This window comes from Plecotus auritus (genome assembly GCF_963455305.1).
Source record: "Plecotus auritus genome assembly, chromosome: 9".
Taxonomy (NCBI): Eukaryota; Metazoa; Chordata; class Mammalia; order Chiroptera; family Vespertilionidae; genus Plecotus; species Plecotus auritus.
The window spans coordinates 70,209,893-70,234,130 of NC_137783.1; the positions used below are offsets into that span (position 1 = coordinate 70,209,893).

Consider the following 24,238-nt stretch of genomic DNA (forward strand, 5'->3'; position numbering starts at 1 on the left):
ATGGAGGCAGGACTTGCTCCACACCAGCTTGAGGCCTCTCTGAAGTGGGACTTACCTGCCCAAGGTAACCAGTTAGGAAGGAGAAGTCGTATTTAAACACCCGGTTTTCATTTCTAGCATCTTAGATAGACAGACAGACAGACAGACCCCTACCAGCCCAGCTGATGGCAAACAAGTCCTGACTTCACCACTGCCGGCCACCGCGATGCTCTGTGCGGGGACTGGCTCACTGCACGTGAGGAGGCCGAGGCGTGGGGGCTTAGCCACTGCCAGAGTCCCAGCGGCCTTCCCGGGGGCTTGAGGCTGATATTGCCACTCCCATGCATCCGCTTGGCCTGGCCTGCAGGTCACCAGGCCCAACTCTGGTTCCACCGGCAAGTTCACAAGACCAGCATCCCCACGGGAACCCCAGCCCCCCTCTAGGCTCCTCGAGGTGCTCCCGGCCCCGCAAAGGCCCGGCCCAGTCATCCAGCCATGGCACCAATGCAGGTGGGCCCTGCATGGGCTCAGGGAGCAACCGGTGCCAGGTGCTCTGGCTGCTGACAGGAGAAGACAGGGGCCTTGGACGCACATGGGCATGGGCTCAATTCCTGACTGATTCTGAGCATCCACGCTCTGAGTTGGGTTTGCTCGTCTGTAAAAAGGTACTTCTACATTTACCAGCCTCTCAGGGATGGAGGAGGACCTCCCGAGGCCGAGACACAGACGCGAGGTGTGAGCTCTCACACCACCGAGCTCTTGGAATTCTCTTGTATTGAGGGATAGGAATGCCCCCCTGAGGCTGGGGAAGACTCAGGGTGAGAACAGGGACAAAGGCCTGGCAGGCAGACTGCCACAATGCCAGGTCCCAGGCAGATGCCAAAGTTTGGCCAGCACTGTGTGAAGGGTTTTAGTCTGGCTTTGTCCAGCACCCTCAGGTCTTCCTAAGCTGAGCTGGCACTGCTCATCAGCCCTCTAGCTGTGCCCCGTGGCCGTCACCGCTCTGCACGCTGGCGCTGGTTGTGCTGGTGCAAAGGGGGAGAGGAATGGCCCTCTGTGCCAGTGGCCGTGTGCCAGGTGGGCAGGAGCATTCCTGTTTACCTGTGAATCCTCAGAATTACCGTCCTATTCTCCAGATCAAGAACAAGAAAAAGGAACATTAAGTGGCTTTCCCAAGGTCACACAAGTCATGCTGGTGGCCCAGGATCAGCCTGCCCACCTGGCTCCCGTGTGGTTAGCGGATGCCCACCACCTTCCACACGGCCTCGCCCGCTCTCCTGCCCACCCCCCCAGTCCCGTTCCCTGGGGGCCTCCAGGGGCTGATCTGTTTTCATTCTCTGGAACCTACAAGCACCGGGGAGGGGGGCCGAGCTCTGGGCCACTGGGCTCAGCAGTGGCAAGCAGCCGCCCTTCAGGTTCCTAAACACACGTGAGTGTGTCCCTGCCCACTGCTGTGTGCGTTCACCACGTGTGGGATCAGGACAGAGGCTCCTCCTTGAATTCATCCCACAGGCTCCACAAACATGAGGCACATCAGCGATCTCTGACTCTCAAAGAGAGAACAAATAAAATAGAATGACCACCGCCTGCCTGGGAGGGATGCAGGTGCTGCCTGGGGCTGGGTGTTTGCATGAGGAGGACTTTTACTAGCTGGTCGGCTGAGAGAGCACGTCCAGGGCTTTCCAGCTCAGTGGGCGGGGAGGGAGGAGACAAGTGCCGGGGTCCAGACCCTGTGCCCTCCGCTCACCTGCAGGCTGAGCCCCCACATTCCTGCGGGGTCCTGAGCACAGGGTGCTCCCCACATTCCTGCGGCTCCCGGAGACCATCTCGGCACAGCCAGTCAGTGTTCTGCAGAAATCACAGTGAGGGCAGGTGTGCCCCTGGGCCGGGTCAGCTCCCAGCTTCCGCTGTGCTCTGGGGGCTTCTGGAGGGGATCTGAGAGGCAGGATGGTGTGAGGGAGGATGGAGAGGTCTCCATAAGGGGCAGAGGAGGTGAGAAGGGGTCCTAAACTGGTGAAGGGCCTGGTGTCATGCAGACCAGGGCTTGGCACCAGCAGAGGCTGCGCACGCCTCTCCAACAGCCTGACTGCCAGCTCCCTCCTCCAGATGTAGACCATCGGAGGGCGCAGGCACAGGCGCAGCCGGGTCTCCATGGGCAGCAGCCCAGTGCTCTTCTATCGCCTGCTGTGACCATGGCTGCACCATCTCACACACACCCCCCTCAGAGGCAGCCGCCCAGTGGTCAGGGCAGGGCCCCCAGAACCTGACTTCTTGGGCTCACATTGGGGCTCTGCCAGCTTAATCACGTGGCTTAGTAGCTCTGCCTCTGCAAAATGGGGATGAGAATCCCTACCTCAGAGGGCTGTTCTGGTGATGATATGAGGAAATACACACCAGCACTCAGAGCCCACCCCCTTTTCGGCGACTATGGGTAAATTAGTGTGCCCGCAGCTGAGTGAGGTTACGGATCACGTCCGAGGGGGGTAGGCTTAGCCCCGTCCGCACCTTCTCCTCCTCCTGCACCTGCCTTCCCGTGTCCCTCTGTGCCGTTGCCTGTGTGCTACCCATGCGTTTGCATGTGTGTGTGTGCGTGTGTGTGTGTGTGAGTACTGTGTTAATTCTGGGGTTACTGAGAATGGGGGGTGTAAGGCAAGTCAGGGCTTTTCTTAAGCTGTGCCTTTCACACGTTTTGATGACAGCTCATAGTAAGACCAGTGTTACAGGCTAACACACACACAAGAAAGGGGCCGGGTGTGGGGAGAGGAGTGAAGAGGGCAGGAGAGCTGGTAACCGCCCACACGTGGACCACAGTTCTCGGCTGCCTTCAGGGGAGGAGCTGGCCCAGCTGCCTCTCCTGTGAGGGGCCTTAGACATGTGGAGCCAAAGCAGGTGCCCCCACACCCCAGGCAGATGTCACTGCCCTCTGCCCACCTCTGCAGGGCCTGTGACAGGGAGAGACTTTAGGGAGCTGGGACACTGGGCTCATTCCATCCCTGGGCCCTCCTGTCTTCCCACATATTCCCCCTGCCCTGGCCCTGCCCCCTGCCCTGGCCCTGCCCCCCTGCCCCCCTGCCCCAGCCCTGCTCCTCTAGCCTCTTGCTTCAGAGCGGTTCCCTGGAGTTCAGAGGACTTGAAACTGGGTGGCTGGCAGGGATGCAACCTGAGGGACGCCTTTGCTCTGCTTTCAGAATGCTTCCCCAGCAAGGACTCCAGCCCGGGCATCACCTTCCAGGTCCTCCTCCGGCAGGTCACCGTCCGGCAGGGCACCATCTGGCAGGGCACCGTGTTCCAGGCCGGCCTCCACAGCATCCCCTCCGAGGAGAGTGCACCTGGTCAGAGCAACACCTCTGGGGGCCACTCCCACCCGGGCCTCTCCTGCCATGTCAGCACCAGCCACCAGGGCCACTGGGGAGACGCCAGGTGAGGGGCCAGCTGCAGGAGGAGAAAAGGGGGCAGTCCGTGGGGGGAGGAATGCTTGGCCTTGGCTCCTCCTCTCGCCCTCGATGGCCATGTGTGGGAGGAAGGGAACAGTCCGGGGCAGCAGGGGACTGCCAGGGAGGGGCCAGAAGGAGTCATTAATGCAAACCCAAGACAGCCAGCATTGGGGCAAGTGGGGAGGGGCTAGAAAGCAGGTCCACAAGGGAAGTCACTACTGAGGCTGCTCAGTGGGGTTGGGTGCCCATCTCAAGGGCACGGGTTCCAGCCAGGCCCCACAGGGCATGCCCCTCCCACCCTCACCTCCCACTGCCGCCTGCCCCTAGGTGCCCGCTCGCCCAAGTTCTCCTGGCAGGAGGGCCAGAAGCGGCTGCCGCTCATCGGGTGCATCCTCCTGCTCATCGCACTGGTGGCTTCGCTCATCCTGCTCTGTGAGTGGACAGCGGGGGAGCATGCACCTTGCGGGGTCGGGGGAGTAGATGTGGCCATGGGGGGTGGTGCTGGGGCACAGCAGGAACACAGAGGCCACCAATGCAAATGGCCTCGGACACGGTGCCCCCAGGTCCCTCTGAAGCCTGGGGAGTCAGAGAAGCCCGGGCTCCCGGCCCATCTGTCCTTCCCCCTGTGCCGCTCCCTGGGCAGGTTTGTGCACCACTCAGAGCTCAGGTTCTGCATCTTCAAATGAGATGGAATTCATTCTTTCACTCATTCATTCGTTCACTCATTCATTCAACTTACTATGTGCCCAGGAAAATCTCGTGGAGACTTCACGGGTGATGAGGAATCAGTGAGAGATGGCACAAGGCCTGGCACAACATCCCACTAAGAAAAGGCTAGTTATTACAAAACAAACATAAACACTCTGATTAGGAAAAGTCTCTCGGCGTTTCCCGTCACTGAGAGAAATTGTTCTGGGTTCAGGAGTTCCCCTCTTTGGAAACGATACTCAGGACATGTCCCGGGCCCTCTGTCACGGGGCCTGCTAGGAACCCAGCACAGGGGGCCTGGGAGTGGGAGAGGCACCCTCCTCTCTGTGAGCAGCCCTTCCCTCTCCCCATGCACCCTGCCACCTGCCTCATGTGCCTAGAGAGCCCCTGTCTGTCGCGTGTGTGTGCCTGGCCAGGGTGGGAGAGCTGGAATGCGGGGAGAGCTGGGGTGCTGTTCAGTGCCAGCTGTGGGGGCTGAAGGGGCAGGGCCGTTGGAGCGAGGGCCATGATGGGGGGCCGTGTGCTGGTTAGAACACGGCTTCGGTGCCATGTAGACCTGCTGAAGCACTCTGCGCCTACCCAGCTGGTGACCCCGCAGGTTAGTAATTCCCTGAGCCTCACTCCCCACCTGCCCACGAGGTGCAGGCGTGGCTGTCACGGTGCCTGTAAGCCTGCCCCGTGAGTCCATATGAACCTCCTCCAGGGCTCGGGGCTTGCTGCCCGCTCTCCCTCCTGTTCCCGCACCAGGCACCTCCAGGGGACCCCCACCATCCACGGAGAGCCCTAGGAAGAGCCTCCTGGCATAGCTCCCCGCATGCTCCCGCGTGCCTGAGTCCTCTGGCCCGTAGTCCTGCCAGCGCCAGGGAGGGAGTCACTACTAGAGCCCAGGCCTGACTCCCACCCAGAGCTTTCCCCACAGACATCAAGAGGACCATGGCCCATCCGGGGCACAGGCCGTGGGAGGGGAGTGGGGCACGGAGGAGAGGCACATCCCACAGATCAGGAGGGATTGGCATCTGAACCTGGAAGGAGCAGTCACACAGGTGACCTTCACCCTGGGGGTCACACAGGTGACCTTCACCCTGGGGGTCACACAGGTGGCCTTCATCCTGGGGGTCACACAGGTGGCCTTCATCCTGGGGGTTACACAGATGACCTTCATCCTGGGGGTCACACAGATGACCTTCACCATGGGGGTCACGCAGGTGACCTTCACCATGGAGGTTACACAGGGTGACCTTCACCCTGGGGGATGGAGAGAATGGTGGAGGTGGGGAAGTAGGGTCAGGGCCAGGACAGGCAGGGTGAGGAGTCAGAGCCTGGGTTTCTCTGGCTTCCCAGGGCCAGTGTGTCCAGAGGCGGGCTGACAGCTCTGGTGTGGAGTCAGGTTAGAGACAGGGAGTCAGCCGTGAGGCGGAGATGGTTGTGAAACATGTGCATTTGGGCGCCAGCATCTCCGGTTGCTCTTTGAGTGGGAAGACATTTAAAAGCACAGTGTGGGGCAGGAGCCGAGTGTAGGAGACATCGCTTGTCCACGAGGAGACAACATCCAGGAGCTCCTGAGGCCGAAGGACCTCCTTGGAGAGCAGGCAGGTGCTTAGCCATGTCTCTGCCATCACCTGCAGAGCAGAGGCACGGAGGCCGAGGGCTCTGAGGGGGCCCTGGGGCCTGCAGGAGTGGTTCCCTGGCCACCACTCTGGCCAGCATCAGGCAGGAGAGCTCGCGAGGCTGTCCCCATGTCCACACCTCCCTCCCTCTCTCTCCTTCTCTCTCTGGGTGGCTGCTTAAGCCGGCCTGGTTCTGCCCTGCTTGCAGGAGCTCTCTGGAGCATTCTGGAACATTCCTGAGTAGACTTTTTCTCCATACAGATGGGGGACGAGAGCCCCAGAGTCCGAGAGGGATTGCAGGTCGGTGTCTCAGAACCCCGGGCCTCGGGCTGCTCCGTGTCTCCTCGCCGTGGGGCTGGCGGTGACCGCGCTGTGTGCTTCATCTTTTCCAGTCTACTTCTGGAGGGGCCACACGAGGATCAAGTACAAGGAGGCGGTGGAGAGCTGCCCACGGCACGCTGTGCGCTGCGATGGCGTGGCCGACTGCAAGCTGAAGAGTGATGAGCTGGGCTGCGGTGAGCAGGCTGGGCGTGCATGCGTGCACATGAGTGTGCATGTGTGTGCATGTGTGCACGTGAGTGTGCATGTGTGCATGAGTGTGCATGTGTGTACGGGAGTGTGCGTGTGTACAGGAGTGTGCGTGTGTGTGTGCGTGAGTGTGCGGATATGTGCATGTGTGTGTGTATGCATGAGTGTGCACACCCATGTGTGCACTCCGGAGACAGCAAACTTGAATGGGAGGTGATGGACAGTGAATCGAGGATTTGGGTTCTAGTCCCGGAGGCTTGTGTTTGAAACCTGGCCTTGAGTGCTGTGTGACACAGGCAAATCGCTTACCTTCTCTGGGTGTTAGCCTATGTGCCCCTCCTCTTTGCCCAGCATGTGACCTCTGACTCCCCACCCCCACCCCCGCGGTTTCATGGAGGCACGTTTGTGAGTGGCCGGCCTAGATGAATGCAGAGGTGGTGCTGAGCTCCGCTTCTTAGTGGCTTTTGCAGGCTATCTGTGTGTGGCCCCAATGTGGGCGACTGTGAGGGCGGGGCCCCTCCACTCTGCCTGCATGTTTACATGTGTCCTGCCCATGGCTGTGTCCATCTGTGACTGAGCCTGTCTAGTGAGAACACAATCAGATCATAGATCATACACCCCGGTGTATAGCACGTCACTGCCTCTCGGGGTGACAGCTCCTGGCAGCGCCTGCCCTTGTCCCAGGGATGGCCCAGGTCCTGCTGGATGGAGAGCCCTCTGCCCCACCCCCACCCCAGCCCCTGCCCTGCCTCTGCCCTCACCAAGTGTCGTGGGCTTCTAAGCACTGACTGATGCCCCTCACTCCGGGGCCAAGGTCCCGGGCATTTCTGAGGCCTCAGCGAGGGGTCTCAGGACAGGTGCCTCTCAGAGCCTTACTCAGCTCACCCCCGAAACGAGGCGCCTCCTGGGTGCTGAGGGCCTGCTCTGTCCCTCTTGCCCTGCAGTGAGGTTTGACTGGGACAAGTCTCTGCTCAGAGTCTACTCAGGCTCCTCCCACCAGTGGGTCCCCATCTGCAGTGACAGCTGGAACAGCTCCTACTCGGTGAAGGCCTGCCAGCAGCTGGGCTTTGAGAGGTAACCCTTCCCGCAGGTCCTTCTGGTGTCAGGGATGGCTCAGCTCTTTGCAAGGGCATCAGGCGCCTTGCAGAGATCTCTTATTAAAATGACTCTTGGGGACCAGGGCTGAGGTCACTAGCTCGGGGGCCCTGGGGCCTTACAAGTCTGGGCAAGCTGTTTCCCTGCGGGCAGCCCCGTAGCTCTGCAGTAGGACCCACTCGTGCGGTTCTTGGCACCTCATGCCCTTCCTCACAGTGAGTGGTCACTGCAGGCCTCTGAGGGCGTAGGCATCTGGCAGGTCTAGTCCCCTCGCTTCTGGAACTGGAAGCTCGGGCTGGCAACCCTTCAGTGGACTCTGCGCTGTGGCAGGGTGGCTCGGGCTTGAACTCACAAATGGGACAGAAGTGGGCAGGGATGGTCAGGGACAGGCATACAAACCGCTGGCTGATACCAGGAGGTGGAGGAGGGGGAGGGGAGCTCTGACCTCTGGGGTCCCAGTTTGCAGGCCACATGGTCACCTCCATGCTCCCCTTGGTCTGTGTCTTGAAGTCAAGTAATCTTGGAGTCATCCATGTGTGCGAGGTCGTGGGGAGAAGAGCTTAGGACCTCACTGAGGGCTCTCTGTGGAAGAAGCTGCTAGAAAACCAGGTTGGGGGACGAGGACTTAGACCCAACTCTGTCCCTGCCTTAGGCTCAGCATTCCCACCTGGGAAGGGGAGTCTGGGTAATCTCGTCAGGAGACCGTGGACATTTTTTTTAAAAATATATCTTTATTGATTTTAGAGAGGAAGGGAGAGGGAGAGAGAGATGGAAACATCAATGATGAGAGAGAATCATGGATCGGCTGCCTCCTGCACGCCCCCGACTAGGGATCAAGCCCGCAACCGGGCATGTGTCCTTGACCAGAATTGAACCCAGACCCTTTAGTCTGTAGGACCCTCTATCCACTGAGCCACACCAGCCAGGTCTGATGAGAGTCTTTAGGTGCAGGGTCTGGGTCTGCAGGTCCAGGGTGGGACCGCAGCCGCGGGTCCGCGGGTCACAGTGCCGGTGGAAAGGGCCAGGTCAGCGTGTCTCAGGTGGAGCGTCAGAGTCCCCCGCAGAGCCTGTTCCAACCCAGGACCAGACTCCCTGGTCCAGGAAGGCTGAGGCAGGGCCCGAGACTGCATTTCCAACAAGTTCCAGGGGCAGGGGGTGGGGGCTGAGGCTGCAGTGTTTGGCAGAGAACACAGTGGGCGTGATCATAACTGGGCTAACTATAGGGTTAGTGGGGGCAGTTGGGGTTAGGTGGGCGGGGTCAGACCATATGGAGCCTGAAAGCCCCTGCCCCCACGCCCTCCCCGTCACCAGGCTGGCCAGGACCATGCTGGGGGGAAGGAAGAGGACCCTGTGTCATGAGGGCTCACTCTCCCCTCTCCCCTTGCAGTGCTTATCGCACAGGCGAGGTGGACTCCCGGGATGCCATCAGCAGCTTCTCCGTCTCCAAATACAACTCCACCCTCCAGGAAAGCCTCTACAGGTGAGGGGGGCAGGCCAGCTTCCTGGCTCTGAGCGGGGGTGAGGGGGATCAGGGGCTTTGACGTCAGGGAGCCCCTCTTCCTGGGCCTCTCTGGGACCTGGCCTCTAGGAGCCCATTGTGAGTGTCAGGAGACTCTCAGAACCGGAACTCATTCGCCACCGGCCTCCTGACTCCTTGCAGAGGCTTGGTGCAGAGAGCACCATGGGGTCAGGGGTGTCCCCAGAGTTTACCTGGTTGCCAGAGACAGTAAGTTTGGGGGCCAGCAGTCAGCCAGGTGTTTGGAGTGAACCCTGCTGCAGGGTTTGAGGGGGGAGGAGCAGCAGCAGGGAAGTGCCAGGGGCCTGTGGTCAGGGGCAGGGGCAGGGGCAGGGGCCCACCCGGGGGGCATGGCCTCCTCCTGAACCTCCTCACCAGGTGTCAGCTTTGCACTGTGGCCCCGCCCAGTCCCATCCCACTGAGAGGGCGGCTGGGGGAACTCGACCAGCTGGCAGTGTCTACCTCAGGAGACGGGAGACAGAGAAGCAAGGTTCCCAGAGAAGGGGTGAGAGGAAGGGAAAGGAGCCGGCTGCTCCCAGTGCCTGCCTTGTGCCAGGCAGTGCCTGCTCTGTGCCAGGTGATCTGCAGGCTCCTTTACTGGTGAGCATCACGGAACCTGCCAGAGGAGGGTTAGGCTGCCTGCTCAGTTGTGGAAGAAGCTGGGACAACAGAGGCACCAGTTCAGAGGATGGGAATCTGGTCAATGTGTGCAACCGCCACTGGAAAGGGGGGTGGGGAGAGTGGGGATGGTTTGACTGAGCTGTTTCCATTCCTGGTGAGCGCACTGGAGGGGCCTCCCACCATGAGGGAGAAGGTCAGAATCTCCAAGTGTTTGTGCAAAAGAAATGGGATAGGAGCTGAGCAGGAGTCAACCAGGGAAGGCTTCTTGGAAGAGGAGCTAATGTGCCTTTTTCCCACCTCTGTCTTTTCTCCTCCTTCAGATCTGAATGCCCTTCCCAGCGGTACGTCTCTCTCCAGTGTTCCCGTAAGAAGATGCTCTTCCTCCTGACTGTGGCCTGTGGGGGTGGGAATCTGGGGCAGAGAGGTGGGGCCTCTCTGGAGGCCATGGCTGGCCCGGAGTCCACCAGGAAGAGGGGCTTAGCCAGCAGTCCTGCTTCAAGGCCAGGGTTCCTGGAAGACACCTGGACAGTTCCAGCCCAGCCTTCCCTTTCCCTGACCTCAGTCCAGCGGCTTCACTCACACCAGAGAAGCACTTCTGGACTCTGGACTCTGGACTCTGGGTTCTGGGCAGGGGCAGAGGCCTGGGGAGCAGGGCCGGCCGCTGACAGCCCCTCTAGCCACAGGCAGAAACCTGGATCTAGCATCAGCACCCCCTTGCCATGTTATGTGCAAGGCGCTCGCCTGCCTCTTTACAAGCACGAGCAAGTTTGGTTCTCGGGAGGCAGGGACTATTATTGTCCCCTCATTGAAAGGAAACGGAAGTGTTTACTAGCTTAAGGTCAGGCCTCTTGCGGGGAGGAGCTGACCTCTGACCAAGGGTCTGACCCCTAAGCCCAAGCTGGTCATTGGTCCCCGAGTGGACAGTGTTCTCAGCAATGGCCAGGTGGGGTGCTCCTCTGAGCGGGACGGAGTGCCACCCCAGACACTCTGGTTCTTCACTCTGTCCCCCGACAGAGGAAAGAACACATCTGCACAGACTCCAAGGCTGCCCACCTTGTCCACAGTTTTGGGGGGATGACTCACTCCAGGAGGTGCCGGGGAATGTTCCCTGGGATAAAGGGCCCTCAACTGCATGAGCTGACCCACTGAGGAGCCACGTGGGCACAAAGCCACCTGTACATCGTGGGAAGTTTATGTCTGCTCTGGTTTTAGGGAGGGAATGGCGGTCCCAGCACAGCACCTATTAACTGAGGGTCATGGGAGATTGATCTGCTTCCTGAGCTCCTGACAGCCGTCCCGAGATGTCCCGTGGTAACCCCGATGCCCACCCCATGCCCGGCACAGTCCCAGGATATCGGGCACTCATTGGGCATTTGTTGAATTTGAGAAAGAGTGAACGGGGCAGAGGAAAGAGGGACCTGCCTAGGATCAAACTTTCTGCTGGGTGGTCCCAGGTGGCTAGCCGCCACAGGGGCCTCTGCCTTGGCAGGAAACACTGAGCCATATCAGACTAAGTGGGCAGAGTGGTGTCCACGGACCAGTGGGTGCCCTGAGCCTGCTCTGGGTCCAGGGAGCTTGGCAGGGCTCAGAGAGCAGCAGCGCTCATGGGTCATCTTCTCTGCTTCCCCCAGACTGCGGACTGAGGGCCCTGACGGGGCGGATCGTGGGAGGGGCACTGGCCCCCGAGAGCAAGTGGCCTTGGCAAGTCAGCCTGCACTACGGCACCACCCACATTTGTGGGGGCACTCTGATCGATGCCCAGTGGGTGCTCACGGCTGCCCACTGCTTCTTTGTGTAAGTGCTGAGGGTCAAGTGATGCGAGGCTGCGGGGTTCGGGGTCACCAGGAAGGGCTGGTGTGAGGCCGCCCTCCCCTCTCCAGCAAGCCGGGGCCCTGCCGTGGTGTGCAGCAGGCCCTTGGTCCTGGGCGTCTTGTTCTGCACCAGGCCCAGCATGAGACGATGCTGCTGCTTAGTGGCCCCAGGGAGAGCGAGGCGGCAGGAGGAGTCTGCCCTGAAGGCTGGGCACTGGGCTCCTGGCTGCTGGTTCCTGGAACCAGAACTTACAGGAGAGGAGCCTGAGAAATCAGGACACTGTCTGGGGACCTGAGGGATGGGGGAGGGGTCAGAGTGGCCGCCAGGCGTGTCTGTGAGCGGTGGGCAGGGACAGGCTAGAGAGCCGCCTTGGGGCACTGGCTCAGCAGGGAGTCCTCAGCGGGCCACTTTGTCCTGCAGAGAACTCTGCTTCCACTGAGGACAGTAATACTGAGATGTGTACTGCCCCCTGATTTGATCTTTGGGGCACGCAGAGGAGACAGTGGGGTGACTGCTCCCAGATATCCTGCTCGGCCCCTCCCTTTCTGTTGGAGGGTGCAGGTGCAGGCTCGGAATGGCTTGTGGGAGAAGGGACATTGCTTTGGACCTCTGAGGTAAGACAGGCGCCTCCGGAGGCCATGTCATACCTCCTCCTGCTGCCAAGCTGGTGCCCACAGTGCAGTCCTGTGTGTAGCACACACCGCCCTGTGGTGGGATCGCGGGCAGGTGACTGGTCTTGCTCCCCTGTGGCTCTGGCAGGACCCGGGAGAAGATCCTGGAGGGCTGGAAGGTGTATGCCGGCACCAACAACTTGCACCAGCTGCCCGAGGCGGCCTCCATCTCCCAGATCATCATCAACGGCAACTACTCCGATGAGCAGGACGACTACGACATCGCCCTCATGCGCCTCTCCAAGCCCCTGACCCTGTCCGGTGCGTGAGTCCACGGTGGTCACACCCCATCTGGCTCATCGGCAGTCCTCGCCTGGCAGCATCTGCCAATCCATGGGGGTGGGCAGAGCTTCAGTGTGCGGAGTCGGGCTCAGAGGTCACTTAAGGGGACATCTTTGTGTTACAATTAGGGAAACTAAGGCCCAGAGGTTGAAAATGAGTTTGCCCCAAATGACACAGCCTACATTGCAAGTTGGTGCTGGGCCAGGGCCTGGGTGCACTATCATAGGGTCCCTAACAAATAGATCGCATGTTTTCCCCGTTGGTCACGGAGCACTCGCGAGGGACAGGCACTGGTAGGCGTGTGGCAGCTGTGACTTCGTTGGCTCTGCACAGCCGGTCCTGCGGGGCAGGTCTGTCATCAGCTTAGTTTACATGGAGGAGATGGAGCTGTGGTGGCAGCTCCAGGACCAGCCCAGTGGTCCAGCTCCCCGGCAACGCTCTTCCCACTCAGCTCCGGGCGGCAGGGGCTGGCCCGCGGGGACACCTGGGAGTCATATGCAGACAACTAATTGCCATGAGGTGGGGCTAAGGACCAATGAGGCACACGAGGAAACGCGACTGAAGTTCTCAGGGGACCAAGGAGGGCTCCACGCACAAATCCACTCACTCGGTCGTTCACTTGCCGACTACGGAGTGCCCGCTTTGGAGTGGGCTCCATGCTTGCAAGTGTAAATGGAGCAGATAGCCAGGGGGCCGAAGGTGGGGTGCCAAGGGGCCGGGGTGGGGGTGGGGGCCATGTGCTCCAGTGGGGGCCGGCAGGACAGGAAGGCTCTCAGAGGCAGGCTGGCTCAGCGGGCCGGGGTTGCCGGGGGCCTTGGACGGCTCTCTGGTTCTTCCGGCCTTTCCTGTGCTCTGGCCTGTCAGCTGCCTCTCCCGCACACACCTTACCTCCGGAGGCGGGTGGTGAGTCAGAGCAGTGAGAGAGCTCGTCGGGTGGGGTGAGGAGGAAGGAACCTTGGCGGAGCCTAGCTGGCCGGGGATGACCCAGAACTACCCCTGCCTGAGCCACAGCCTCCTGTAGGTGAGACCTCCATCCTCCTCCCGCTCCTCCATCCTTGTCTGCTGTGTCCCCCGCCCCACCCCGCCTTGCCCCACCCCCGAACACACAGGAAAGGGGCAGTGAGTCTGCAGGACCGGAACAGGCCTTTCCCACCCTATACAGCCATCTCCACGTTCTGCAAGGCCTGGAGGAGTCCCAGCCCCGGTGAGGGCCATCCTGGGGCCAGACCCTGGACCTGACTCTTGGTTTAGAAATCAGAGCAGGTCCAGTCGGCCACACGCAGGCTATGCACCTTGCGGTCACAGAGCATCATAGAAAACTCATGGAAACTCACTGGGAAACTTAGTTTCCCCATAAAATTAGCGGAATATGTAACAGTTACAGATGTTCCAGACTCCGTGTTGCAAAAATAGGGATAGCATATTTTAAGAGATGGTGTTTTGCATATTTTGTTAATAATTGATACTATCCCTTCACTTATTTCTTGTTTGTTTACTCTGAGGCAGACGGGTGTGTTATATGCCTATGTACAAAGCCCAATTTATAAGAGAATTCCTTTACAATATGTTTTTATTGATTTCAGAGAGAAAGGGAGAGGGAGAGAGAGAGAGAAACATCAATGATGAGAGAGAACCATTGATCGGCTGCCTCCTGCACACCACACACTGGGGATCGAGCCCGCAACCTGGACATGTGCCCTTGACCGGGAATCAACAGTGACCTCCTGGTTTATAGGTCAACGCTCAATCACTGAGCCATGCCAGCCGGGCTATAGGAGAATTTAACTTTCATTCTCCCTCCCTCCTTCTCTCTCTCTTTCAAAGTTGCTGAGCATTTACACTGAGTGGCTAGATTATTATGATCACCGAACGCATAATAATCTGGCCACTCAGTGTATATCCTATATAATAAAAGGTTAATATGCAAATTGTCCCCTCGACCAGGAGTTCGACCAGCAGGCAGGCCAGCCAAATGCCCATGTCCCCTCTCCCTGGCCAGGCTGGCCGGACCCCACCCATGCACGAATTCATACACCGGGCCTCTAATATATATATATACACACACATACACTGAGTGGCCAGATTATTATGCGTTCAGAGATCATCATAATCTGGCCACTCAGTGTGTGTTCCAGGTGCAGGAAGCTGCAGTGAGCAAAACAAGCAGCTGAGAACACAGCAGACGTGTATCAGGACATGTTCTTCTCGGGAACAGGACTTGGTGGTCCGTGCCCCACTGCATCAGGAAGACATCCTCAGGGGAGCGCACAGGATGACCCACAGCAGCGCCTGCACCTGCTCATTGTCTCTGACGCGGGAGCAAGTGAGCAGTGATGCTGTGGCCTGTGCCTCGGAGGGCACACCCTTCCTGCCGGGAGAGGCTGTCTGACCGGGAGGGAGAGCCTTGGGTCCTGGCCACTGGCAGGGGCCCTCCCAGACCTGGCTGGGCACTCCCTGAGACAGCGTGGCCATCACACTGGACTTAGCATGTGACTGCTCCTTGCTCTGATGGACAGGCAGGGGACAGACAGGAAGGGGAGCCACTCTGGGGGTAGAGACCCCAGTCACCAGGATCTCCTTGGTCCAGGGGAGCTTCCAAGGCATAGCCCTCTGCCCACATAACAGCCCTGGCATCAGGATGCTTTGGAACTCTGGAAGAACCCTGAGGACTGGGGTTCAAGATAAAGTGATTGGCTCTAGCTGGTTTGGCTCAGTGGATAGAGCGTCGGCCTGTGGACGGAAGGGTCCCGGGTTTGATTCCAGTCAAGGGCATGCACCTCACTTGCAGACTTCTCTCCAACCCTGGCCCTGGTCAGGGTGCATGCAGGAGGCAACCAATTGATGTTTCTCTTACATCGATATTTCTCTCTGTCTTTCCCTCTCTCTTCTACTCTCTCTAAAATCAATAGGAAAATATCCTCGGGTGAGGATTAACAAAGAAAGGAAGAAAAAAATAAAGTGATAGGTCAGTGCAGGCCCTAGAAGACTCAGAACTGCTCTGGGGACAGGGAGAGGCTCCTAGGACATTAGTCCCCCTGTCCCTCCACTCCCCCACCGAGAGCTCGGTGCCCTACTGACGTGTGGTCTCCTTGCAGCTCACATCCACCCAGCCTGCCTCCCCATGCACGGGCAGACCTTCAGCCTCAATGAGACCTGCTGGATCACAGGCTTTGGCAAGACCAAGGAGACAGATGGTGAGAGGCGGGGGTGCTAGGCTGTGTGTGTGCCTGTGTTTGTGTCGTGTGTGTGTGTGTGTGTGTGTGCACGCGTGCGTGCATGCACACGTGTCTGTGTGCAGTGTGTGGGGTGACGTGCTGGGTAGGTAGGTAAGGGCCTAGCTAATGAGGATTTGGGTCTCTGACCTCAAGGGCCTGGGTGGGACTATGTGACCTGTGTGTACATCAAAGCAGTTATGTGACCATGTCCTCCGGCTAAGACCACCATGAAACTTCTAGAACTGAACATGTGGGGCTCCTGTCTGAGTGGGACACTCATCACGGAGAGCCAGGGCACCTCTCAGCAGGAGCATCAGGAAGGACTCGGCACAGGGCCTGGGGCTTGGGTTTCAGGGGAGCATGTGTTTAGACCGGAAGCTGTTGGGGAGCAGGATAAGTCTATGATCGGGTCCCTAAGTCATCTCGTCTGGGGCTATGGCCACATGGGTCTGCCCCAGAGTCATGTGGCTGCCATTGACGAGGAAGTGGCGGCCGTCCCTCCTGGTGGGAGGGTGCTGGTGCTACGGTTTGCATGGCGACCTGCCTTGCTTGCGCCTGTGCCTGCCCAGGTTAGGGAGCGACCATCACAGCCCTGGAGCGGCCTTGTCTGATGTTGGCCCTGTAGGGTTGTTTCTAGGCACAGGCGATCACCCAGGCCTGTCCGGCCTCCATGAGACACAGGCTGGTCTCCCCTGCTCAGCATGCCTGGCCTGGGAGCCACTCTTTCTGACCTCGGCTCCCAGGCTGACCAGCTGGGTGACTGGCTGGTCCCTTCTGCAGCCTGGCCTTCTCCATCTGCAGATGGGTCAGCCACACCTCTTCCAGCTCATAGTTACTGGAAACAAAGGGAGGGCCCTAGTGGATGGCACTTTGAACATGGAAAAGCACTGTGCAACATGCAAGGCAGACTGAGAGGCTGTGTGTCCATGTCCGTCTGTCTTTGTCATGTGTAGTGAGCTGTGTCTGGCATGAGGGTGTGTGTGCGCACATGTCTGGGTGGCCAACCCCAGAGATGGTGCCTTCCACACCGAGGGGCTGAGTCGGGGTTGGGGCAGTTGGAAGGCCGGAAGCTGACATCTGATCCCCCGCCTCCCTGAAGAGAAGACTTCCCCCTTCCTGCGGGAGGTGCAGGTCAGCCTCATCGACTTCAGGAAGTGCAATGACTACCTGGTCTACGACAGCTACCTCACCCCCAGGATGCTGTGCGCGGGGGACCTGCGGGGCGGCCGCGACTCCTGCCAGGTGGGCTGCTCCGGGTGGGGCTCAGGCTCCGGGACCCAGGGCCGTTGGGAGGCAGAGATGCTGGATCAGAGGGGAATCGGGTGCCCAGCTTTTCTGCACAAGGCCCCCTCTCCCGCTCTGCTGATGCATGTACTCCCCATAGGGGGACAGCGGGGGGCCCCTGGTCTGTGAGCAGAACAACCGCTGGTACCTGGCAGGGGTCACCAGCTGGGGGACGGGCTGCGGCCAGAGGAACAAGCCCGGCGTGTACACCAAAGTGACGGAGCTCCTGCCCTGGATATACAGCAAGATGGAGGTGAGGCTGTGGGCACCACCGGCCGGCGGGGCAGCGCCCACAGGGGCACTGGGAAGAGGGCCCCTTCCCCTGCTCTCAGCGGGCCCCTCACGTTCCCCTACCAGGGGGTCACAAAGCACAGAAGACAGGACAGGACAGGGGTCACACCCTGGGCCAGCCCCGTGTCCCGGGTGCCCTGTGCTCCTCGTCCTTGGACGCAGCAGGGTCTGAGGGTTCAGGGGGTGGGCCTGCGGGGGTGTTGCCAGTGTTGCTTGTCTCCCCGGGATGGGGGTGGGGTGCACTGTGCATCACACAGGCCATGGGCCACAGACAGCCGGGGGAATGGGGAGGGGCCGGGGAGGAGGGGCCAGGAGGGAGGACTCTCCTCCTGGAAGTGGGTCCCTGGTAGAATGGGGGGGTGTCAGGAAGTGGAGGTTCACCCAGGCCAGTGTCTACGCTGGAAGGCGGGTGCTCTGCCCGCTGAGGGAAGGACAGTGGCTCTCAGAGGGGACAGGGGAGCCGCTGGGGCTCAGAACCCACCGCCATGGCTGTCCCTTCCCTCCTCTCCGAGGGCCGCCAGCCGACAGGCAGGTTGAATGGAGGCTCTGAGCCACAGTGTCTGGCTCGTGGGCCCAGCTCAGCCTCCCCTGTGTTCCTCCTCCTCAGAGCGAGGTGCGCCTCCAGAAGCCCTGAGCGGCCTGCCTACCTCACCCGCTGCTGCTGGAGGCTGCGAGGCCAGCCATGTGGCACCTGGCTCAGGCCACCCGACCCTTCTCCAGCCGCTCCCTGCCTGCTGCTCAGCGGACATGCAATGTGCGTGTGCATGTGTGTGTGTGTGTGTGTGTATGTGTGTGCGCGAGCACGTGGGGTTGTGTGCATGCATGTGTGCATGTGTGGGTTGTGCGTGCATGTGCATGTGTGTGCTTGCTCTCCCAAGGTCTTCAGAAACCAGGAGGGTGGTGAGCTCTTCCCAAACCCCAGGCTGGACATACCTGGGAACCACAGTGTGGCACCTGGGCACACCCACAGGTGTGTCCGCGTGGAGGAGACACGCCGGGAAGGGCCTGGAAGGTCACATTGGGAATTGTCGCCCCTCCTACCTGGGCTCGGAGACTGGCCCAGAACACACAGCACCTGGCCGCCCGGTGACACCAGTGCTGTCCGGGATGGTGGCGGTCTCGTCCGAGTGCCCAGCTGTCCCTGCAGGAGGATGCTCCAGAGCGTGGCCACCGCAGCGCTGTGTGTGGAGAGTGGCCACCGTGCCAACCGGACCGGCCATGTAGACAGGGGTCACCGATCCGGCGGTTGGGTGTGGACTTTACTTTATTTTTATATTTAAGAAACAGAGTTGGGTGTATTTTTAAAGATTCTCCCCAAATGCCTGCAGATAGGAGAGCGAGCACCGGTCACGCCGAGAGCTCCGAGGGCCCACAGGGCTGAGCCTCTCTGGGGCTGGGCAGGTTCCCAGCTCCGGGGCTGTGGGGCTCCTGTGCCTCCGCAGGGAGGTGAACCTCGGGGAAGTGGGCAGACCAAGGGCAGAGAGAGCCCCGCTGGTGCTCACTCAGGGCTCCTTCCCAGGGCATGAGGAATGGGTGCTGCTCCTCCTTGGGCCCCGGAGGCGGGGAAGCTGCGCACGGCCACCCTCATTCCCAGCTGTCTGGGGACTTTGGAGTTTTTTCTCTGCTTTCTCCATCTTTCCATTTCTCAGCTGTTTCCGAAACAACACTGACAAGTTGCCATGGAGAGAACTCGGACACTGCCCCCAGTCCACTGCCCCCCTACCCCCCACAGCCCTTCTGAATGCTCCCCTGCCCCACCCCGTGAGCCCTGGACCTCCCAGCCTCGCTCCCGCTCCTGCCGTCTCATTCTCCTCACCTGGCCTGGGCCTGTCTGGTGGTGTATGGCTCCCAGAGGCAGGGTCCAAGCAGATCAACCCCACCCAGCCATGGCAGGCAGCCGCTCGGAGGGAGGGGGTTCCCCTGGGAGAGCAGGCAGAGTGGCTAGTGACTAGGCAGCTTCGGAGGGGCTGGCTACGTGCTCTGAAGGCTGGGGAGTGGAGGGGCGGGCAGCCGTGACCTCCCCCAGCCCCAGCAATGGCCATCAGCAATAAAAGTTGTGTAAACATGTTGTCACTGGATATGTCCTGGTACCTGAGGTAGGAACTTGAGATGGTCCACGCAGCTGCCCAGACATCCTCAGAGTGGGTTCTGAATTTTGGTTACTCGGCGTTGGGCTTGCCTCACTTCATCATCCATTCCTTTATGGATCCATGCACCAACCGTATCAGGCTGGGCTGGACCAGGTGCCCCGACCAGGCCAGGGGATACGAAGACACAGCGGCGGCCTCAGGGGCTCACGGCTGCGACGACGTGGTGGAAGCTATGGTTGAGTCTGGGCACCTTCCGTGGAACACAGATGGAGCAGCCACCAGTGGTACCTAAGAGGCGAGGAAGGCCTCCCAGAGGCGGCGAGGTTTGAGATGCATCCTAAAGGGTAGGCGAGCAGACAGAGCGGACGGAGATGGGGAAAGACACTCTCATTCTGTCCTTTCTTCCTTTCCTGCGCCTGCCTCTTTCTGCACCTCCGACTTAGCCAGCTCAGGGAGAGGCACGTTTACAAGGAAGCCCCAAAGCTCACTCAACTATTCCCAAGAGAAATGGATGGGTGGTGCCTGGCTTCTTCTGAGAGATGTATTTCTTTTTGCTCTGAGCTTACTGTTTCCTGCATTTACTATACTGACCTCCACCATTATGATCCCACTGATGGGTGCCCGCACCCCCAGCACCTCCACGACATACACACAGCATCCAGCCACCAGCAGAGAATTCTCCAGGCTGGCCCCCCACCCTGGGCCTGGCCTTGTTTGCTTGTTTTGGTCTCTCATTTTGATGCCAGGGGCAGTCCTCCCTCCAATTCTTTTTTTAAAAATAAATAATTCATAAGGTTCTTAAAAATGTTTTTGTTGATTTCAGAGAGAAAGGGAGAGGGAAAGATAGAAACATCAATGATGGGAAAGAATCACTGATTGGCTGCCTCCTGCATGCCCTCTACCAGGGATCAAGCCCACAACCCGGGCATGGGCCCTTGACCAGAATCAAACCCAGGACCCTTCAGTTCACAGGCCAATGCCATATACACTGAGCCAAATTGGCCAGGGCTCCAATTCTTTTTTAGCTTCATTCAAACAAGGTCTGAAGAGAGGGCAGATGCCAGGCCTACTGTGTCTCCAGGAGGTGTAACCAGCTCCTGGAATGGATCTAGCATTTCCCACAATCTCAGTGGTTTAACCCAATCACAGTTTCCTTCTCACCTGCCTACCCATCCAGTGAGGGTGTCTGCTCAGGGAAGGCTCTCCTCCACATGGTTTTCCAGGGATTCAGACTCTTCCTACCTCGTGACTTTATCGGCTGCTTCTGCTTGGGCGGGGGGTGGGGGGGGGAGCGGGAAGAGGAAAGGAAGCTCACCCACTCCCTACATGCTTGGCTCAGACGGGTGCACAGCTTTTTCACCCACATTTTACAGGCGTCAACCTCCCTAGAGCGCTGCCTCAGTGAAGTGGGCCAGTCCCCATGCCAGAGCGAGCACTCACTGGGGGACAGCAGCCGTCTCTGGTCATCGGAGGAAGCTGGTCCTTCCAGAAGGAGGCCTAAAGGGAAAAATCAGGCGTGGGCCGTTTCTGTTCCTTTCTCCTTAGACCCAGACCCGGCCTCCTCTCTCAGGCTTCCTGGCGTAGATGGATTTGCAGGGTGGGGAGTGTTAAGGAATGTCTGGGTGGGGAGCAAGAAACACATTCCTTAGCCCCAGACGGATGTCCATAGAGACTACAAACATCAGGGAAGGGTGATGGCACTTCCCAGATTGGTTCAGAATCTCCAGGGACGTGTGTGTGTGTGTGTGTGTGTGTGTGTGTGTGTGTGTGTGTGTGTGTGATGGTGGGAGAGGTGATGCTGTCCTGTGGTCCCTGGGTCCCAGGCACCTCCAGGTACCAGACAAAGTCTCTGGCTTTGTCAACTCTGTTAACTGCTGTGTTCCCCTGGGGAGGGGGAGGGCGAGTGCGTGGGTTGGGGTGGGGCAGACGATGGCTCTTCAGAAGGACAGCTGGTCCCAGCTGAGCTGCCCATCAGCGGCCTGTGGGGCCCGGTTAGATCCGAGGCTGTTGTTTCCCATCATCGTGCAGACGACGCCCTGATGCAAGTGGGAGGACACAGACGCAGGCGGAGAGCTCCTGGGAGTGACAGTGAGGGGACAGTGATCACAGCGAGCCCTCACTGAATGGCTGCTGTGCGCCAGACACTGAGCTGAACACCTGATGTGTGACCGCCTGTCGCATGAAGCAGGCATGGTTATTGTTGCTATTATATGCAGGAAGACACAAAGGGAAATGAAATAAGTGTCCCCAGACTTTAAGTAGTGGCGCTGAACTCTGAATCCAGGCTGTCCCATTTGAGAAGCTACTTTTCAAAATCAGGTGGAATCCAGCTCTCTGTGGCCTCATGGGGTCTGCCTCCTGGCCGTGGGGGTCCTTCTATTCTCCGCTGGACCTCTGCTGTGGGAGGGGCCTGGGGGCAACTCCCCAGAGCGGCTGGCACACCCCTCAGAGTGTCACATGGCCAGAGGCTTGGACCATGCAGTTTCCAGAACCTGGGACAAGTCATCATGAGTGGGAGGAGGCCCCCTGCACCTCCCACCCTCATCCCAAATGGGTGATTTCCGGAAGGCTCGCCCAGGCCATGACAAGCTCAGGCCAGACACCTCCATGTCACCTTGACGTGGGTGGGTGGCTCTGAGAGGCACATGCCACTCATTCGCTAACTCCTCTGCATGCCCAGGCCTCCTGTTCCTGGTAATCTACGCCCCACCCCCTGCCCAGGTAGCAGGCTCCAGGCTGGTCTTACCAAGAGCCTCCCGAGAACATGGGGGACCATGCTCTGCAGAGAGGCAGCTGGACTGTCCAGGCAGGAGGCTTTATCAGATGAGTCCTCCAAGTGGGGCGGGCAGGGCCTGGCCATTGGCCTCCACAGCTCAGCTCCTGCCAGCAAGGCAGGAGGAGAGAACAGGAGGTGTCTTCTACCCAGCCCTGAGGCCCAGAATCCTTCACTTTTCACACAAGGAGACCCCTGGGAATCTTCTTTGTTTGTCTGTGTTGTTTTTTAAATGTATTTTTATTGATTTCAGAGAGGAAGGGGAGGGAGAGGGAAATAGAAACATCAATGAAAGAGAATCGTTGATCGGCTGCCTCCTGCGTGCCATACACTGGGGATTGAGTCTGCAACTCAGGCATGTGCCTGACCGGGAATTGAACTGTGACCTCCTGGTTCATAGGTTGACGCTCAACTACTAAGCCCCGCTGGCTGGGCTGGAAATCTCCTTTGAATAAACTCTTCTAATTATACACGTTGTAGAGGAGAGAGCACTGGAATCAGAATGGAAGTATCTGGAGGTACAAATCCCAGCTCCACCATTTACATAGCCGTGTGATCTGGGACAGGCTGACCTCTATTTCTTCATCTGTGAAATGGGTGTGTCTGTCACACGTGTTGCAGGATTAAGTGGGATGATACAGGTAAACACTCAGGGCAGTTATTGGTATAGTGTGACCTCTCAAAAATGTTGAATTTGCAGCAAGAGGACCAGGCCCTTCACCTCCAGGTCCCTTTACAGACAAATGAGATAGGAGAGGAAAAATCGGATAAACCTTCAGGTCTCAGCAAATTTACCATTCCTCTGAATGAACTGCCCTCTTGGTCTTATTATAGGAATGGGCTGATCTTCCCTGGAGGTGACATGGGAAGATGGACGCCCCCTAGTGGTGGTTTCTCTAGCTTCACTGAGTGGAACTTAACCTGCTCTCTCATCCAATAGACCAGAATGGCTACCTGGCCCTGGCCCTGCTCCAGTGGCATCTGACTGATTAGCCAATGGAACCAACATGCAGGGCCGTGAGGGGACACACATTCTCGTCCTCCACAGACCCCTCAACCACTGCCCCCGGCCCCATCACGTCAGCAAACCGCCATGTGGCCACAACTGGTGGACACTTTGTAGTCCACATCTTCCTGGCACTTTATGCAGCATTTCACAGTGGAGTGCTCCCTCCATGGTGGAACTGCCAGGGCTCCTCCCAGCTCCCCTTCTGGAGTGCTGGCTGGGCCTCCCGTCACCTACAGGCTCCTCCACAAAGCTCCGGGGAGACCCCCTCAGGGGTCTTCTCAGGGTAAATGCTCATGGGGTTACCTCATCCATCCCTGGGGCTTCCAACTGGCATCTGTGGAGCCAGCAGGGATTTGCTCCATGTCACTAAGATACAAGAAACGTCACCTTTCTTTTTGAAATCAAATCCGCCCAGCCAGCATGGCTCAGTGGTTGAGTGTCGACCTATAAACCAGGAGGTCACGGTTCGATTCCCAGCCAAGGCACATGCCCGGGTTGCAGGCTCGATCCCCAGTGTGGGGCGTGCAGGAGGCAGCCAATCAGTGATTTTTCTCTCATCATTGATGCTTCTACCGTGTTTCCCCGAAAATAAAACATCCTCTGAAAATAAGACCTACGTACAGGTTTCCTTCTGAGTGAAATATAAGGCATCCCCCGAAAATAAGGCCCCCAGGCTCTGTCTCAGAATGAAAATTAATTTACCGTAAACTGGTCACTGGGGCCGCCCCGACTGGCGTCTAGCAACCAGTGACGTTACGCGAAGTCCTGACATCACTGCTGTGTGGAGGCGGAGCAGAGGTCGGAGTGAGCGGTGAGCACGGGGCGGGAGAGAGGAGGAGACTTTCGCAGATGCAGGTAGAAGAACAGGAGGATTAGAGCGGACGGGACGCGGCGAAGGTGGTGAGTGCTGGTCTGTCTCTGGTGACACTACCTGATGCTCACGACCGCCTTCATGATGACTGAAGGTTCTCAGTCAGTGGCAGACCCTGCTCCAGCCCAGATCCAGGCCCCAGCAAGCCCAGTGACAGTCCCTAGGCAGGCCCCAGGGGGTAAATGTCTGATAAAGGGGTAGGGGGGATGTCTGGTGAAGGTGTTCAGTGGCACAGGGGTGGGGGGAGGGGGATCACTTAAAATGACACAGGAGGATCAGAGGGAGCAATCAAAATGACACAGGAGGGTCAGAGGGGACAATCAAAATGACACAGGAGGATCAGAGGGGACAATCAAAATGACACAGGAGGATCAAAAGGGGTTACTAAAATGGTAATCCCCCCTCTGATTCTCCTGTGCCATTTTGATTCCCCCCTCTGATGCCCCCTGTGT

At 58.9% G+C, this 24,238-nt stretch overlaps 1 protein-coding gene across 1 annotated transcript; it reads left to right on the forward strand.

Annotated features, from left to right (window-relative positions):
- Positions 1-474: 474 nt before the first annotated feature.
- On the forward strand, positions 475-22,899 carry TMPRSS13 (transmembrane serine protease 13; the record flags this gene model as incomplete). The annotated part of the gene is made up of 15 exons (XM_080640577.1): positions 475-489; positions 3,168-3,399; positions 3,741-3,845; positions 5,990-6,028; positions 6,121-6,243; positions 7,201-7,330; positions 8,739-8,831; positions 9,809-9,852; positions 11,120-11,282; positions 12,060-12,232; positions 15,349-15,447; positions 16,568-16,710; positions 16,853-17,005; positions 17,922-17,988; positions 22,847-22,899. The coding sequence occupies 15 exons, from the start codon at positions 475-477 to the stop codon at positions 22,897-22,899; spliced, it is 1,632 nt and encodes a 543-aa protein (XP_080496703.1).
- Between the last annotated feature and the right edge of the window lie 1,339 nt (positions 22,900-24,238).